This window comes from Salmo trutta, chromosome 2, assembly GCF_901001165.1.
Source record: "Salmo trutta chromosome 2, fSalTru1.1, whole genome shotgun sequence".
In the NCBI taxonomy this organism is placed as follows: domain Eukaryota; kingdom Metazoa; phylum Chordata; class Actinopteri; order Salmoniformes; family Salmonidae; genus Salmo; species Salmo trutta.
This window is the reverse complement of record NC_042958.1, coordinates 4,457,469-4,474,217: the sequence shown is the minus strand read 5'-3', so window position 1 is coordinate 4,474,217 and position 16,749 is coordinate 4,457,469. Positions and strand designations below refer to the sequence as shown.

At 44.8% G+C, this 16,749-nt stretch overlaps 1 protein-coding gene across 2 annotated transcripts in view; it reads right to left on the bottom strand.

Moving 5' to 3' along the window:
• Positions 1-14,436: 14,436 nt before the first annotated feature.
• The window catches only part of LOC115149153 (late secretory pathway protein AVL9 homolog), a 43,927-nt gene continuing 41,614 nt past the window's right edge, over positions 14,437-16,749 (bottom strand). For both annotated transcript variants that reach the window (XM_029691727.1, XM_029691734.1), the window contains 2 exons: positions 16,237-16,325; positions 14,437-14,656 (listed from right to left, as the gene is read on the bottom strand). In XM_029691727.1, coding sequence (XP_029547587.1) covers positions 14,520-14,656; positions 16,237-16,325 — 226 coding nt within the window. In that variant the 3' untranslated portion in view covers positions 14,437-14,519. The remainder of the gene's footprint in view (positions 14,657-16,236; positions 16,326-16,749) is intronic.

Genomic DNA, 16,749 nt, shown 5'->3' with positions numbered 1-16,749 from the left:
CACATCCGCCTCGGGGGCCCCTCGGGTGTGCGTGCTCAGTCCTCTCCTGTACTCCCTGTTCACTCATGACTGCACGACTCTAACACCATCATTAATTTTGCCGATGACACAACAGTGGTAGGCCTGATCACAGACAACGACGAGACAGCCTATAGGGAGGAGGTCAGAGACCTGGCCGTGTGGTGCCAGGACCACAACCCAGCCCTCATCGTGATCAAGACAAAGGAGCTGATCGTGGACTACAGGAAAAAGAGGATTCTCATCAACGGGGCTGTAGTGGAGCAGGTTCCTTGGTGTCCACATCACCAACAAACTAACATGGTCCAATCACACCAATACATTTAACATTTTAGTCATTTAGCAGACGCTCTTATCCAGAGCAACTTACAGTAGTGAATGCATACATTTCATTTCATGCATTTTTTTTACTGGCCCCCCGTGGGAATCAAACCCACAACCCTGGCGTTGCACACCCCATGCTCTACCAACTGAGCCACAGGTAAGCCAATACAGTTGTGAAGAGGGAACAACAAAACCTATTCCCCTCAGGAGACTGCAAATAATTGGCATGGGTCCTCAGATCCTCAAAAGGTTATACAGCTGCACCCTTGAGAGCATCCTGACTGGTTGCATCACTGCCTGGTATGCCAACTGCTCGGCCTCCAACCTCAAGGCACTACAGAGGGTAGTGTGAACGGCTCAGTACATCACTGGGGCCAAGCTCCCTGCCATCCAGGACCTCTACACCAGGCGGTGTCAGAGGAATGCCCTAAAAATTGTCAAAGACTCCAGTCACCCAAGTCATAGACTGTTCTCTCTGCTGCCACATGGCAAGCGGCACCAGAGTGCCAAGTCTAGGTCCAAGAGGCTTCTGAACAGCTTCTACCCCCAAGCCATAAGACTCCTGAACATCTAATCAAATGGCTACCCAGTCCACCAGAGCTATTGCCAGAGAATTGAATGTTAATTTCTCTACTATAAGCTGCTTCCAATATTGTTTTTAGAGAATCTGGCAGTACGTCCAATCGGCCTCACAACCGCAGACCAGGTGTAACCACGCCAGCCCAGGACCTCCACATCAGACTTCTTCACCTGCTGGATCGTCTGAGACCAGCCACCCGGACAGCTGATGAAACTGAGGAGTATTTCTGTCTCTATAAAAGCCCTTTTGTGAGGAAAAACTCTTTCTGATTGGCTGGGCCTGGCACCCAAGTTGGTGGGCCTATGCCCTCCCAGGCCCACCCAGGGCTGCATCTCCGCCTATAATGGGAAACCCATAGGTTAGGACCTAATGAATTTATTTTAATTGACTGATTTCCTTATATGATGAACTGTAACTCAGTAAAATCGTTGAAATTGTCGCATGTTGCATTTATATATTTTTGTTCAGTATATATATAAAAAAAACATAAACTAGATGTTGTTCCGCTTGGAACCGACAGGTTGCTCGACCTTTTTCATCTTGTGTAAAGGTGGTGGAATTATGAGGGAATTAAGTCTTGGTCAGAATACGACGTATCTGTAGACACACCTCCATTTCTTCGATCTTCACCCTGAACGAATTGAGGATAAATAGCATGCTGTTCACATTCTTTAGATCAAGGTCAGAATTACCATAGAGAGAAGAGGGAGGGAGGGAGGGCATAAAAAGGGAATTGTGTTGCATTTATGCACTTAACTCTGGTCGGATTTCCCCCCCCATGTAGGCAGTAGGTAGCCATGTAGGCAGTAGGTAGCCATGTAGGCAGTAGGTAGCCATGTAGAGAGTAGGTAGCCATGTAGAGAGTAGGTAGCCATGTAGAGAGTAGGTAGCCATGTAGAGAGTAGGTAGACATGTAGAGAGTAGGTAGCCATGTAGGCAGTAGGTAGACATGTAGAGAGTAGGTAGACATGTAGGCAGTAGGTAGACATGTAGAGAGTAGGTAGCCATGTAGGTAGTCATGTAGGCAGTAGTTAGCCATGTAGAGAGTAGGTAGCCATGTAGAGAGTAGGTAGACATGTAGGCAGTAGGTAGCCATGTAGAGAGTAGGTAGACATGTAGAGAGTAGGTAGCCATGTAGGCAGTAGGTAGACATGTAGAGAGTAGGTAGCCATGTAGGTAGTCATGTAGGCAGTAGTTAGCCATGTAGAGAGTAGTTAGCCATGTAGGCAGTAGTTAGCCATGTAGAGAGTAGTTAGCCATGTTGGCAGTAGGTAGCCATGCAGTGAGTAGTTAGCCATGTAGATAGTAGTTAGCCATGTAGGCAGTAGGTAGCCATGCAGAGAGTAGTTAGCCATGTAGGCAGTAGGTAGCCATGTAGAGAGTAGTTAGCCATGTAGATAGTAGTTAGCCATGTAGGCAGTAGGTAGCCATGCAGAGAGTAGTTAGCCATGTAGATAGTAGTTAGCCATGTAGGCAGTAGGTAGCCATGCAGAGAGTAGTTAGCCATATAGGAAGTAGGTAGCCATGTAGAGAGTAGTTAGCCATGTAGGCAGTAGGTAGCCATGTAGAGAGTAGTTAGCCATGTAGGCAGTAGGTAGCCATGTAGCGAGTAGTTAGCCATGTAGATAGTAGTTAGCCATGTAGGCAGTAGGTAGCCATGTAGGCAGTAGGTAAGCCATGCAGAGAGTAGTTAGCCATGTAGGCAGTTGGTAGACATGTAGAGAGTAGTTAGCCATGTAGATAGTAGTTAGACATGTTGGCAGTATGTAACCATGTAGGCAGTATGTAGCCATGTAGGCAAAAGGTAGCCATGTTGGCAGTAGGTAGACATGAAGAGAGTAGTTAGCCATGTTGGCAGTATGTAACCATGTAGGCAATAGGTAGCCATGTTGGCAGTATGTAACCATGTAGGCAGTATGTAGCCATGTAGGCAATAGGTAGCCATGTTGGCAGTATGTAACCATGTAGGCAGTATGTAGCCATGTAGGCAGTAGGTAGCCATGTTGGCAGTATGTGGCCATGTAGGCAATAGGTAGCCATGTTGGCAGTATGTAACCATGTTGGCAGTATGTGGCCATGTAGGCAGTAGGTAGCCATGTAGGCAGTAGGTAGCCATGTTGGCAGTATGTAACCATGTAGGCAGTAGGTAGCCATGTAGGCAGTAGGTAGCCATGTTGGCAGTATGTGGCCATGTAGGCAATAGGTAGCCATGTTGGCAGTATGTAACCATGTAGGCAGTATGTAGACATGTAGGCAGTAGGTAGCCATGTTGGCAGTATGTGGCCATGTAGGCAGTATGTAGCCATGTAGGCAATAGGTAACCATGTTGGCAGTATGTGGCCATGTAGGCAGTAGGTTTTTATGTAGGCAGTAGTTAGCCATGTAGGCAGTAGGTGACTATGTAGGCAGTAGTTAGCCATGTAGGCAGTAGGTGACTATGTAGGCAGCAGGTAGCCATGTAGGCAGCAGGTAGCCATGTTGGCTGTAGGTAGCCATGTGGGACTCAGCCTCTGAAGCCAAACAAACATTCCTCTACCAAAGATGATTGATTAAATAAGATGTCCCACTCAGGTTGTTTACCATTGAAAGAAATTGTCAGTTCCGGTCTGCTTAATGGGGTGGGTCTCCCATAGCCACCAATGCATTAGCTAGCTTGGGTTTGGTCTGCTTGGTTCATTGACTGTATATGAACCAGAACAAATTAGGGAGTGGGATGTCTCGCGTCAGTCTCTGCCTCTACACTATCCCCCCCAATCCTCAAGGTCTTTGGGTTCATCAGTCTGTGTGTGTGTACTGTGTGATAGGGTTGACTATATTGTTGCTGAAACAGGCACGTGGCTGCTGACTGTTGTATGGACCATGTGTCTGCTACCACATGTCCTAGCCTCCCACCACCCCTCCTCTACCCTGGTCCTTTGTTTAGCTAACCTACATATGAACAGACCAGAACCCCCCAGGTCACAAATCTTGCTGCTGTGATGGCACACTGTGATATTTCACCCAATAGATTTGGGAGTTTATCAAAATTGGGTTTTCAAATTCTTTGTGGATCTGTGTAATCTGAGGGAAATATGTGTCTCTAATATGGTCGTACATTTGGCAGGAGGTTCGGAAGTGCAGCTCAGTTTCCACCTCATTTTGTGGGCAGTGTGCTCATAGCCTGTCTTTTGGAGAGCCAGGTCTCCCTACAGCAGCCTTTCTCAATAGCAAGGCTATGCTCACTGAGTCTGTACATAGTCAAAGCTTTCCTTAAGTTTGGGTCAATCACAGTGGTGTCATGACGTTGGCCTGTTGGTGAGGTTTATGACCCCCATAAATACCTTTCCCCCTTTCCTCCCTCTGTACTCTACAGAGTGACTCTTGGAAAGCCCTTTGTTAACATAGAGAGAGTCTGGTAACATCAAAAGGGTGGTGAACAGAACCATATTTCGGTAATCCAACCAGTTGAAAATATGTGTTGGTACTTAAAGAATATGATGTCAGATCAGTTGTCATCTGAGACATTATTACTGATGATAGGATGACATAAACTGTATCTTGGAAAGTCTACACATTCTAGTTATCAGATTCACATGGAATTGTTGTGCAATTTAAATGTTTAAATATGAAACTATTTGTGAAAAGATGAAATGTCATTTTAGCTTCGAAATGAGAGAATTGGTTTTCATAAGTGAACTAGGCTCAATTCAGTGGCCCCGCCCAAGTGAACAGACATTGGTTGTGAACTATGAAACACGCCCTTTTCTCCACCACTATATAAGCCCTTTACGAAAATGTAGCATTTGTGTTCCGAGGACGTGAGGATGACGGTCCAGACGTTAAAAAGGCTAATATCAACTACAGAACTAAGCCAACCTCAGCGTGAGTTCAATGTATGGCAACTTGGTATGAACTTTGAACTCTTATTCACTAAAGAAGTGATACCTCCTAGCCGTTGAGTGAGCAGCAGCAGCTGTAAACGTGGGCTAGGGAAGGACGGACAAAGTATCTCTTCTACCAAACACACGACGATGTACTACAACGCATCCGTTCTACCAGACATTCTTCAGAGGACAGGAACATCTCTGTTGGGCACCACGGCCTTCCATCTACAACCAACCTATTGAAGCACAGCTCAGAGTAAATATTTCTTGCATTTTCCTTTTCCAAATGGGCGGTTATTTAGAATGCATAAGTTTCTGTATTTACGATAGCATAGCTTTACAAGGTCCGACTTGTATTTGATCATGTATATGTTTTTGCTGTTGGAGATTTGGTTTACCCATACATCTCCATTTTGGATAGATAACTTTTTGTGTTGTTGTTTGTTTAGTGTTTTCCAATTTTCCCAGAAGTAGTTAGTCTATGGATTCTTCAATTATATTGAGCTGATTTCTGACGTGCTGTTCCTTCTTTGTCCGTAATGTATTTCTGTATTGTTTTAGTGATTCACCATAGTGAAGGCGTAGACTCAGGTTTGGACATGTTCTCAATTTCTTTCTTAGGTTTTTACATTCTTCATCAAACCATTTGTTATTGTTGTTAATTTTCTTCGGTTTTCTGTTTGACATTTTTAGATTTGATAGGGAAGCTGAGAGGTCAAATATACTGTTTAGGTTTTCTACTGCCAAGTTTACAACTTCACTCTTACAGTGGAACATTTTGTCCAGGAAGTTTTCTTGAAGGGATTGAATTTGTTGTTGTCTAATAGTTTTTTGGTAGATTTCCACACCACTTTCCTTCCATCTGTAGCATTTCTTAATAAACTCAGCAAAAAAGAAACGTCTTCTCACTGTCAACTGCATTTATTTTCAGCAAACTTAACATGTATAAATATTTGTATGAACATAAGATTCAACAACTGAGACATAAACTGAACAAGTTCCACAGATATGTGACTAACAGAAATGGAATAATGTGTCCCTGAACAAAGGGGGGGGTCAAAATCAAAAGTAACAGTCAGTATCTGGTGTGGCCACCAGCTGCATTAAGTACTGCAGTGCATCTCCTCCTCATGGACTGCACCAGATTTGCCAGTTCTTGCTGTGAGATGTTACCCCACTCTTCCACCAAGGCACCCACAAATTCCCGGACATTTCTGGGGGGAATGGCCCTAGCCCTCACCCTCCGATCCAACAGGTCCCAGACGTGCTCAATGGGATTGAGATCCGGACTCTTCGCTGGCCATGGCAGAACACTGACATTCCTGTCTTGCAGGAAATCACGCACAGAATGAGCAGTATGGCTGGTGGCATTGTCATGCTGGAGGGTCATGTCAGGATGAGCCTGTAGGAAGGGTACCACATGAGGGAGGAGGATGTCTTCCCTGTAACGCACAGTGTTGAGATTGCCTGCAATGACAACAAGCTCAGTCCGATGATGCTGTGACACACCACCCCAGACCATGACGGACCCTCCACCTCTTGACACATTGATGAAAATAGTCATGGCCTATAAACCTTAAAGCTGCATACTGGACCCTATTCAAACTGAACTACTGAAAGAGTTGCTTCCTGTGCTTGGCCCTCCTATGTTGAACATAATAAACAGCTCCCTATCCATCGGATGTGTACCAAACTCACTAAAAGTGGCAGTAATAAATCCTCTCTTGAAAAAGCCAAACCTTGACCGAGAAAATATAAAAAAACGAATCGGCCTATATCGAATCTCCCATTCCTCTCAAAATGTTTAGAAAAAGCTTTTGCGCAGCAACCTACTACCTTCCTGAAGACAATGTATATGAAACGCTTCAGTCTGGTTTTAGACCCCATCATAGCACTGAGACTGCACTTGTGAAGGTGGTAAATGAGCTTTTAATGGCGTCAGACCGAGGCTCTGCATCTGTCCTCGTGCTCCTAGACCTTAGTGCTGTTTTTGATAACATCGATCACCACATTTGGAAACCCAAATTGGTCTACACGGACAAGTTCTGGCCTGGTTTAGATCTTATCTGTCGGAAAGATATCAGTTTGTCTCTGTAGATGGTTTGTCCTCCAACAAATCAACTGTAAATTTCAGTGTGCATCAAGGCTCCGTTTTAGGACCACTATTGTTTTCACTATATATTTTACCTCTTGGTGATGTCATTCAGAAACATAATGTTAAATTTCATTGCTATGCGGACGGCACACAGCTGTACATTTCGATGAAACATGGTGAAGCCCCAGAATTGCCCTCCCTGGAAGCCTGTGTTTCAGACATAAGTGGATGGCGGCACATTTTCTACTTTTAAACTCGGACAAAACAGAGATGCTTGTTCTAGGTCCCAAGAAACAAAGAGATCTTCTGTTGAATCTGACAATTAATCTGGATGGTTGTACAGTCGTCTCAAATAAAACTGTGAAGGACCTCGGCGTTACTCTGGACCCTGATCTCTTTATTGACGAACATATCAAGACTGTTTCAAGAGCAGCTTTTTCCATCTACGTAACATTGCAAAAATCAGAAACTTTCTGTCCAAAAATGATGTAGAAAAATGGATCCATGCTTTTGTCACTTCTAGATTACACTACTGCAGTGCTCTACTTTCCGGCTACCCGGATAAAGCACTAAATAAACTTCAGATAGTGCTAAACACAGCTGCTAGAATCTTGACTAGAACAAAACAATTATGATCATATTACTCCAGTGCTAGCCTCTCTACACTGGCTTCCTGTGAAGGCTAGGGCTGATTTAAAGGTTCGCTAACCTACAAAGCATTATCTACCTATCTTTCCGATTTGGTCCTGCTGTACATACCTACACGTACGCTACGGGCACAAGACGCAGGCCTCCTTACTGTCCCTAGAATTTCTAAGCAAACAGCTGGAGGCAGGGCTTTCTCCTATAGAGCTCCATTTTTATGGAATGTTCTGCCTATTCATGTGAGAGACGCAGACTCGATCTCGACCTTTAAGTCTTTATTGAAGACTCATCTCTTCAGTAGGTCCTATGATTGAGTATAGTCTGGCCCAGGAGTGTGAAGGTGAACGGAAAGGCACTGGAGCCCTTGCTGTCTCTGCCTGGCCGGTTCCCCTCTTTCCACTGGGATTCTCTGCCACTAACCCTATTACAGGGGCTGAGTCACTGGCTTACTGGTGCTCTTCCATGCTGTCCCTAAGAGGGGTGCGTCACTTGAGTGGGTTGAGTCACTGACGTGGTCTTCCTGTCCATGTTGGCACCCCCCTTCGGGTTCGTGCCTTGGGGGAGATCTTCGTGGGCTATACTCGGCCTTGTCTCAGGATGGTAAGTGGTTAAAGATATCTCTCTAGTGGTGTGGGGGCTGTGCTTTGGCAATGTGGGTGGGGTTATATCCTGCCTTTTTGGCCCTGTCCGAGGGTATCAGACAGGCTATGGAACCATTGCCTGTTCACCGGACATGCTAGCTTGTCCCAGACCTGCTGTTTTAAACTCTCTAGAGACAGCAGGAGCGGTAGAGATACTCTGAATGATCGGCTATGAAAAGCCAACTGACATCTACTCCTGAGGTGCTGACCTGTTGCACCCTCTACAACCACTGTGATTATTATTATCTGACCATGCTGGTCATCTATGAACATTTGAACATCTTGGCCATGTTCTGTTATAATCTTCACCCGGCACAGCCAGAAGAGGACTGGCCACCCCTCATAGCCTGGATCCTCTCTAGGTCTCTACCTAGGTTCCGGCCTTTGTAGGGAGTTTTTCAGAGCCACCGTGCTTCTACACCTGCATTGCTTGCTGTTTGGGGTTTTAGGCTGGGTTTCTGTACAGCACTTTGTGACATCAGCTGATGTAAGAAGGGCTATATAAATACATTTGATTGAAATTTGATTGATGGGACAACCAGCTCTCTGTAACCTAGAGGGCAACCAATGGGTCCATCTCCTTTATACCATGTTTCTTGTAGGATGACAATGTCTGTATTTTTTATTTCTTTAATGAAGTCTGGGTTCTTGCTCTTTAGGCCAAAGGCAGATGACTTCAGACCTTGTATATTCCAGGATGAGATAGTAAAAGCTTTGTGTTCCATAGTGTCTAGTGTTGTTTTTGTGTGGTTTATGCCCGGACTATCACAGTAAGTGTGAGCAGAGCATGTTGAGTATCTGATACATACCTCTTAAGTCACAGGTTTGGCTTGGGGTGGGTGGGTGGGGGGGGGGGGTGTAATAGTGGGGGTTGGGCCTGTTGCTCTGCTCTCTTTCTCCCTCCCTCTCGTAGACACCATCAGCAGCGGGTCTGGTCTACTTCGTTCATTGAACCAGAAACAGGAAAAAAACTAAGTGGGGTGTCTCGCTTCCTCTTCAGTCTGTCTCTAACAGCTTACAGGGGGGAAAACAAATACTATTTCCTTTCATAATTGTTTTTTTTTTTTAGGTACAGAAGCTTTTAGATAAAAAGCATAATTTTCATCTTTTATTTGTTTGTATTTTTAGGTAAAGAGGAGACTTTCAGTTTCTCTTATTTAATGCAGCAATACAGCATAGCATAAATTATAAATGTTTTCCTCAACAAAATACTTCCAAAGCATCTTTCAGGAAAATATTTTGTGAATTTCAAATTGACAATTTATAATACATTAATATTTTAAATACACATTGTAAATATAACATACATATAAAACATTGTCCAATGAAAAAAAATAGAAAAGAAACCCAAAATATTTAGAATTAAAAATGGATTTCAACAAACGGAGCATACAGCAAACAGTCTAAACACAGACAATATGAATTGCCTGTGTTTGAGTTTAAAAGTCATGACGGGAATTTGAGGAGGAATGGACATCCAAAGTTCAGACATCTGACAGAAGACAGCCATCATTCAGACAGCTGACAGAAAGACAGCCATCATTCAGACAGCGACGGAAAGACGGCCATCATTCAGACAGCCGACAGAAAGACAGCCATCATTCAGACAGCCGACAGAAAGACAGCCATCATTCAGACAGCTGACAGAAAGACAGCCATCATTCAGACAGCTGACAGAAAGACAGCCATCATTCAGACAGCTGACAGAAAGACAGCCATCATTCAGACAGCGACGGAAAGACGGCCATCATTCAGACAGCCGACAGAAAGACAGCCATCATTCAGACAGCCGACAGAAAGACAACCATCATTCAGACAGCGACGGAAAGACAGCCATCATTCAGACAGCGACGGAAAGACGGCCATCATTCAGACAGCCGACGGAAAGACGGCCATCATTCAGACAGCCGACAGAAAGACAGCCATCATTCAGACAGCGACGGAAAGACGGCCATCATTCAGACAGCCGACAGAAAGACGGCCATCATTCAGACAGCCGACAGAAAGACAGCCATCATTCAGACAGCGACGGAAAGACAGCCATCATTCAGACAGCGACGGAAAGACGGCCATCATTCAGACAGCCGACAGAAAGACAGCCATCATTCAGACAGCCGACAGAAAGACAACCATCATTCAGACAGCGACGGAAAGACAGCCATCATTCAGACAGCGACGGAAAGACGGCCATCATTCAGACAGCCGACAGAAAGACAGCCATCATTCAGACAGCCGACAGAAAGACAACCATCATTCAGACAGCGACGGAAAGACAGCCATCATTCAGACAGCGACGGAAAGACGGCCATCATTCAGACAGCCGACAGAAAGACGGCCATCATTCAGACAGCCGACAGAAAGACAACCATCATTCAGACAGCGACGGAAAGACAGCCATCATTCAGACACACGACGGAAAGACGGCCATCATTCAGACAGCCGACAGAAAGACGGCCATCATTCAGACAGCCGACAGAAAGACGGCCATCATTCAGACAGCCGACAGAAAGACAGTCATCATTCAGACAGCGACGGAAAGACGGCCATCATTCAGACAGCCGACAGAAAGACGGCCATCATTCAGACAGCCGACAGAAAGTCATCCATCATTCAGACAGCCATCATTCAGACATCCATCATTCAGACAGCCGACAGAAAGACAGCCATAATTCAGACAGCCGACAGAAAGACAGCCATCATTCAGACAGCGACGGAAAGACAGCCATCATTCAGACAGCCAACAGAAAGACAGCCATCATTCAGACAGCCGACAGAAAGACAGCCATCATTCAGACAGCCGACAGAAAGTCATCCATCATTCAGACAGCAACGTTCAGACAGCGACGGAAAGACATCCATCATTCAGACAGCCAACAGAAAGACAGCCATCATTCAGACAGCCAACAGAAAGACAGCCATCATTCAGACAGCCGACAGAAAGACAGCCATCATTCATACAGCCATCATTCAGACAGCCATCATTCAGACAGCCGACAGAAAGACAGCATTACGGTTGAAAAATAATAACTGGACCTGAGCGTGTCCAAAATGGCACCCTATATAGTCTACCACCTATAGGCCCAAGTCAAGACAAAAGGAGCTCACTATATAGGAAATAGGGTGCCATTACAGACAGTCATGTTCTCAGAGCATGCCTGCCTAACTGTTGTTAGAAACTACTAGTAATCTAACAGCTTCAAATGGCATCTCAAATACAAACAGTAAGAATCTCAAATACAAACAGTTGGGGAGAGAAGAGTTACTGTAATCATCTCAAATACAAACAGTTGGGGAGAGAAGAGTTACTGTAATCATCTCAAATACAAACAGTTGGGGAGAGAAGAGTTACTGTAATCATCTCAAATACAAACAGTTGGGGAGAGAAGAGTTACTGTAATCATCTCAAATACAAACAGTTGGGGAGAGAAGAGTTACTGTAATCATCTCAAATACAAACAGTTGGGGAGAGAAGAGTTACTGTAATCATCTCAAATACAAACAGTTGGGGAGAGAAGAGTTACTGTAATCATCTCAAATACAAACAGTTGGGGAGAGAAGAGTTACTGTAATCATCTCAAATACAAACAGTTGGGGAGAGAAGAGTTACTGTAATCATCTCAAATACAAACAGTTGGGGAGAGAAGAGTTACTGTAATCATCTCAAATACAAACAGTCGGGGAGAGAAGAGTTACTGTAATCATCTCAAATACAAACAGTCGGGGAGAGAAGAGTTACTGTAATCATCTCAAATAAAAACAGTTGGGGAGAGAAGACCGTAATGATCTCAAAGTGACAAGTAGAGGCTACTAAGAATGCACATAGATATATACCGAACAGAAATATAAACGCAACATGTAAAGTGTTGGTCCCATCTTTCATGAGCTGAAATAAAACATCCCAAAAATGTTCCATATGCACAGAAAGCTTATCTCAAATGTGTACATCCCTGTTAGTGAGCATTTCTCCTTTGCCAAGATAATCCATCCACCTGACAGGTGCAGCACATCAAGAAGCTGATTAAACAGCATGATCACTACACAGTTGCACCTTGTGCTGGGGACAATAAAAAGCCACTCTAAAATGTGCAGTTTTGTCACACAACACAATGCCACAGATGTCTCAAGTTTTGAGGTAGCATACAATTTGCATGCTGACTTCAGGAAGGTCCACCAGAACTGTTGCCAGACAATTTAATGTTCATTTCTCTACATAAACTGCTTCCAACGTCGTTTTAAAGAATTTGGCAGTACGTCCAACTGGCCTCACAACCGCAGACCACGTCCATGGCGTCGTCTGCGTAAGCGGTTTTCTGATGTCAACGTTGTGAACAGTGTCCCATGGTGGTGGTGGGCTTAAACTACATACAACATTTTAACTTATTGATGGCAATTTGAATGCACAGAAATACCCTAACGATATCCCGAGGCCCATGAAATACCCTAACGATATCCCGACCAAAGCCACTGGTCAAAAGTAGTGCACCATATAGGGAATAGGGTGCTATGTCAGACACACAGTAGTTGGTGTGGTTCATAGATTAGTAGTGATTGGTTCCAGTGTTGTCATGACGAAGAGGGAAACCATAATGATTATGTGGGAGTCCAACAAACTTGTTTTTGGTATTTTATTAGGATCCCCATTAGCTGTTGTTATAGCAGCAGCTACTCTTCCTGGATTCCACACAAAACATGAAACATAATACAGAACATGAATAGACAAGAACAGCTCAAGGACTGAACTACATCAATATAAAAAAAAAGAGTAAATACATTAGTACATTTGTTTATATCCCACATTCCTCCAGCCTTCCATCTCTCTATAGAGTTCACTATGACATGTCACCATAAGACAGTATTCTATCATAGTATGGATATAATGAGAGTCCAAACCAGTTTTCTCTTCCTGAAGGAGTGACGAACAGAATGTGTTCCAAATGGAACGAACCCAACCTACCAACACGCCAACCCTCCCACCCACCCAACCTACCAACACACCAACCCTCCCACCCAACCTGCCAACCCAACAACCCACCCAACCTAACCCGCCCACCAACCCAACCAGCCCAACCACCAACCCACCAACACACCAACCCTCCCACCCACCCACCCACCCTACCAACCCTCCCACCCACCCACCCAACCAACACGCCCACCCACCCACCCAACCTAACACGCCAACCCACCCACCCACCCAACCTACCAACACGCCAACCCACCCACCCACCCACCCAACCCTCCCACCCACCCCTTAGGGATCTGGCCAGAAGTAGTGCACTATATATATGGGATAGGTTTCCATTTGGGAGTCAACCTGTTCAATGTGAGATGAACTTGCTCTGGCCCCAATGTCTTGATGATTTACAGTAACGCCATTGTGTTAGGTCAGATAGCGTGTCGATTCTGCCTGCAGGGACGGGAGTCGCGTAGGAGTGGCGCCATTCCGACGTAGACAGCAACTCACACTGTCATTAAAGACTGTCAGTATATACAGTATACACCTTGTTGATATACAGCTAGAGAAAAACACTGGTGTGGAATAAAACAGAGACAACACTCAAATCTAAAGTGGCTGAGACTCTGAGCATGGAAATGTCTGTTTGTCTTTTTGGGGAATGACAGAAGTGTCTGTCTGTCTGTCTGTCTGTCTGTCTGTCTGTCTGTCTGTCTGTCTGCCTGCCTGTCTGCCTGTCTGTCCTCCATGCTGGAGCAGTTGTAACCTGGGTATAGAGGATGAAAGGAAGGTCCTGGACACCTGGGACGCATCCTAAATGGCAATCTATTCCCTCTATAAAAAAATATATATATTTTTTAAAGTATTTTTTTCCCTTTTGAAAAACTGTAGTGCACTATAGACGGGTAGGGTTCCATAGAATAGGGTGCCATTTGGGACACAAACAGGATCCATCTGTTTGCCATCCAGGGGCGGCAGATAGCCTAGTGGTTAGAGCGTTGGACTTGTAACCGAAAGGTTGCAAGATTGAATCCCCGAGCTGACAAGGTAAGAAATCTGTCGTTCTGCCCCTGAACAAGGCAGTTAACCCACTGTTCCTAGGCTGTCATTGTACATAAGAATTTGTTCTTAACTGACTTGCCTAGTTACAATAAAGGTAAAAAAAATGTCGTGATCTGATAGGAGGAGAAGTATCTCCTTCTCAACTGTATTGGAGGACACAGTCCAAGATCCCTCCCCTCTGACTTTTTTCTCCAGTGGAGTTTGAGAATGAGGAGAAAGAGTGCAAGAAATCAAGGAAAGATTAATTGAGAGAGTCAGGGGAGAGGGGGGGGGGTAGGTTAACCCTAGTCTCTCCCTCTAGACAGCTGCTGTGAGAAGGGACAGGTAGACAGGCAGGTGGTCAAGGCTTGGTCTCTGTAGGTAACTGAGGGTCTGGTGAGGATGCTGAAGTGGGTACGATAGCTGGCGGTGCCAACGTAGAGAACCAGGAGGACATGGCTGACTTAGCGCTGCTCAGAGCTCCACCCACCGACTGACCTGGAGGATGGAGACAGGAGGGATTAGATATACATCTGGGAGTCGACATCCTCCCATCTGGGAGTCGTGCATTCGGAAAGTATTCAGACACCTTGACTTTTTCCACATTTTGTTACATTACAGCCTTACTCTAAAATGGATGAAATATATATTTTTCCCTCATCAATCTACACACAATACTCCATAATGACAAAGCAATAATTAATTAATATTTTTTGTGTACAAATTTATAAAATATAATAAACAGAAATATCTTATTTACATAAGAATTCAGACACTTTGCTATGAGACTCGAAATTGAGCTCATGTGCATCCTGTTTCCATTGATCATCCTTGAGATGTTTCTACAACTTGATTGGAGTCCACCTGTGGTAAATTCAATTGATCGGACATGATTTGGAAAGGCACACACCTGTCTATATAAGGTTCCACAGTTTACAGTACATGTCAGAGCAAAATCAAGCCATAAGGACGAAGGAATTGTTTGTAGAGCTTCGAGACAGGATTGTGTCGAGGCACAGATCTTGTTAAGGGTAACAAAACATTTCTGCAGCATTGAAGGTCCCCAAGAACATAGTGGCCTCCATCATTCTTAAATGGAAGAAGTTTGGAACCACCAAGACTCTTCCTAGATCTGGCTGACCGGAAAACTGAGCAATTGGGGGAGAAGGGCCTTGGTCAAGGAGGTGACCAAGAACACGATGGTCACTCTGACAGAGCTCCAGAGTTCCTCTGTGGAGATGGGAGAACCTTCCAGAAGGACAACCATCTCTGCAGCACTCCACCAATCAGGCTTTTATGGTAGAGTGGCCAGACAGAAGCCACTCCTCAGTAAAAGGCACATGACAGCCCTCTTGGAGTTTGTCAAAAGGCACCTAAAGACTCTCAGACCATGAGAAACAGGATTCTCTGGTCTGATGAAACCAAGATTGAACTCTTTGGCCTGAATGCCAAGCGTCACGTCTGGAGGAAACCTGGCACCATCCCTACAGTGAAGCATGGTGGTGGCAGCATCATGCTGTGGGGATGTTGTTCAGTGGCAGGGACTGGGAGACTAGTCAGGATCGAGGGAAAGATGAACAGAGCAAAGTACAGAGAGATCCTTGATGAAAACCTGCTCCAGAGAATACTTATGTAAATGGAATATTTCTCTTTTTTATTTATTTATAATACATTTGCAAAAATGTCTAGGCTGAAACGTAATAAAATGTGGAAAAAGTGAAGGTATCTGAATACTTTCCTGAATGCCCTGTAAAGTACTGTACTGTTAGGGTTGCAAAATTACAACAACTTTCCCAAAAACCCCAGATTTTCCAGACATTTTGTTTGCAAGATTCTGGTTTTCCTGTTAGTATGTCGGTCTGTTTGTCTCACTGGGGAAGGGTTGGCTAGAGAGACTGTCTGTCTGTCTGTCTCACTGGAGAAAGGTTGGCTAGAGAGTTGGATTGTCTGTCTCACTGGGGAAGGGTTGGCTAGAGAGACTGTCTGTCTGTCTGTCTCACTGGAGAAAGGTTGGCTAGAGAGTTGGATTGTCTGTCTCACTGGGGAAGGGTTGGCTAGAGAGACTGACTCTGTCTCACCTACTGCCTTCCCAGTCTGCACAACACTCCGACTGGTGGTGATCACAGCTGCCCCCATCTTCTTCCCACGCTCACTGTTCTGCACCGAGCTGAAATTCAGAGAGAAAACAAAATGGCTACTCAGTCACAACCAACCCACCAACCACCTGGAACCCAGAAATAAACCCTGGGTAGCAGTGTGACATTTCTCTGCTCTTCCAAGAAACAAACAGTAGTGGTCTATCTGAATGTTCTTAACACTGTGTGTGTGTGTGTGTGTGTGTGTGTGTGTTACTACAGCCTGTTAGTAGTGAGAGAGGTTGAGAGATCTAATCATCCAACCTGAGAGCGGAGCTGGAGTGGCCAGATGTTATCCTGGATACATTTCACAACAAATATACAACTAAATCCAGCCTGGTTGTATCTTTGGTGGTGATGGTGGTGAGACAGAACCTCATGGGTCGTATTCAGTATGGGACAAAACGTTTTGAAAACAAAATGAAATGGGAGGGTACTACCTAGACTTGTCCAATA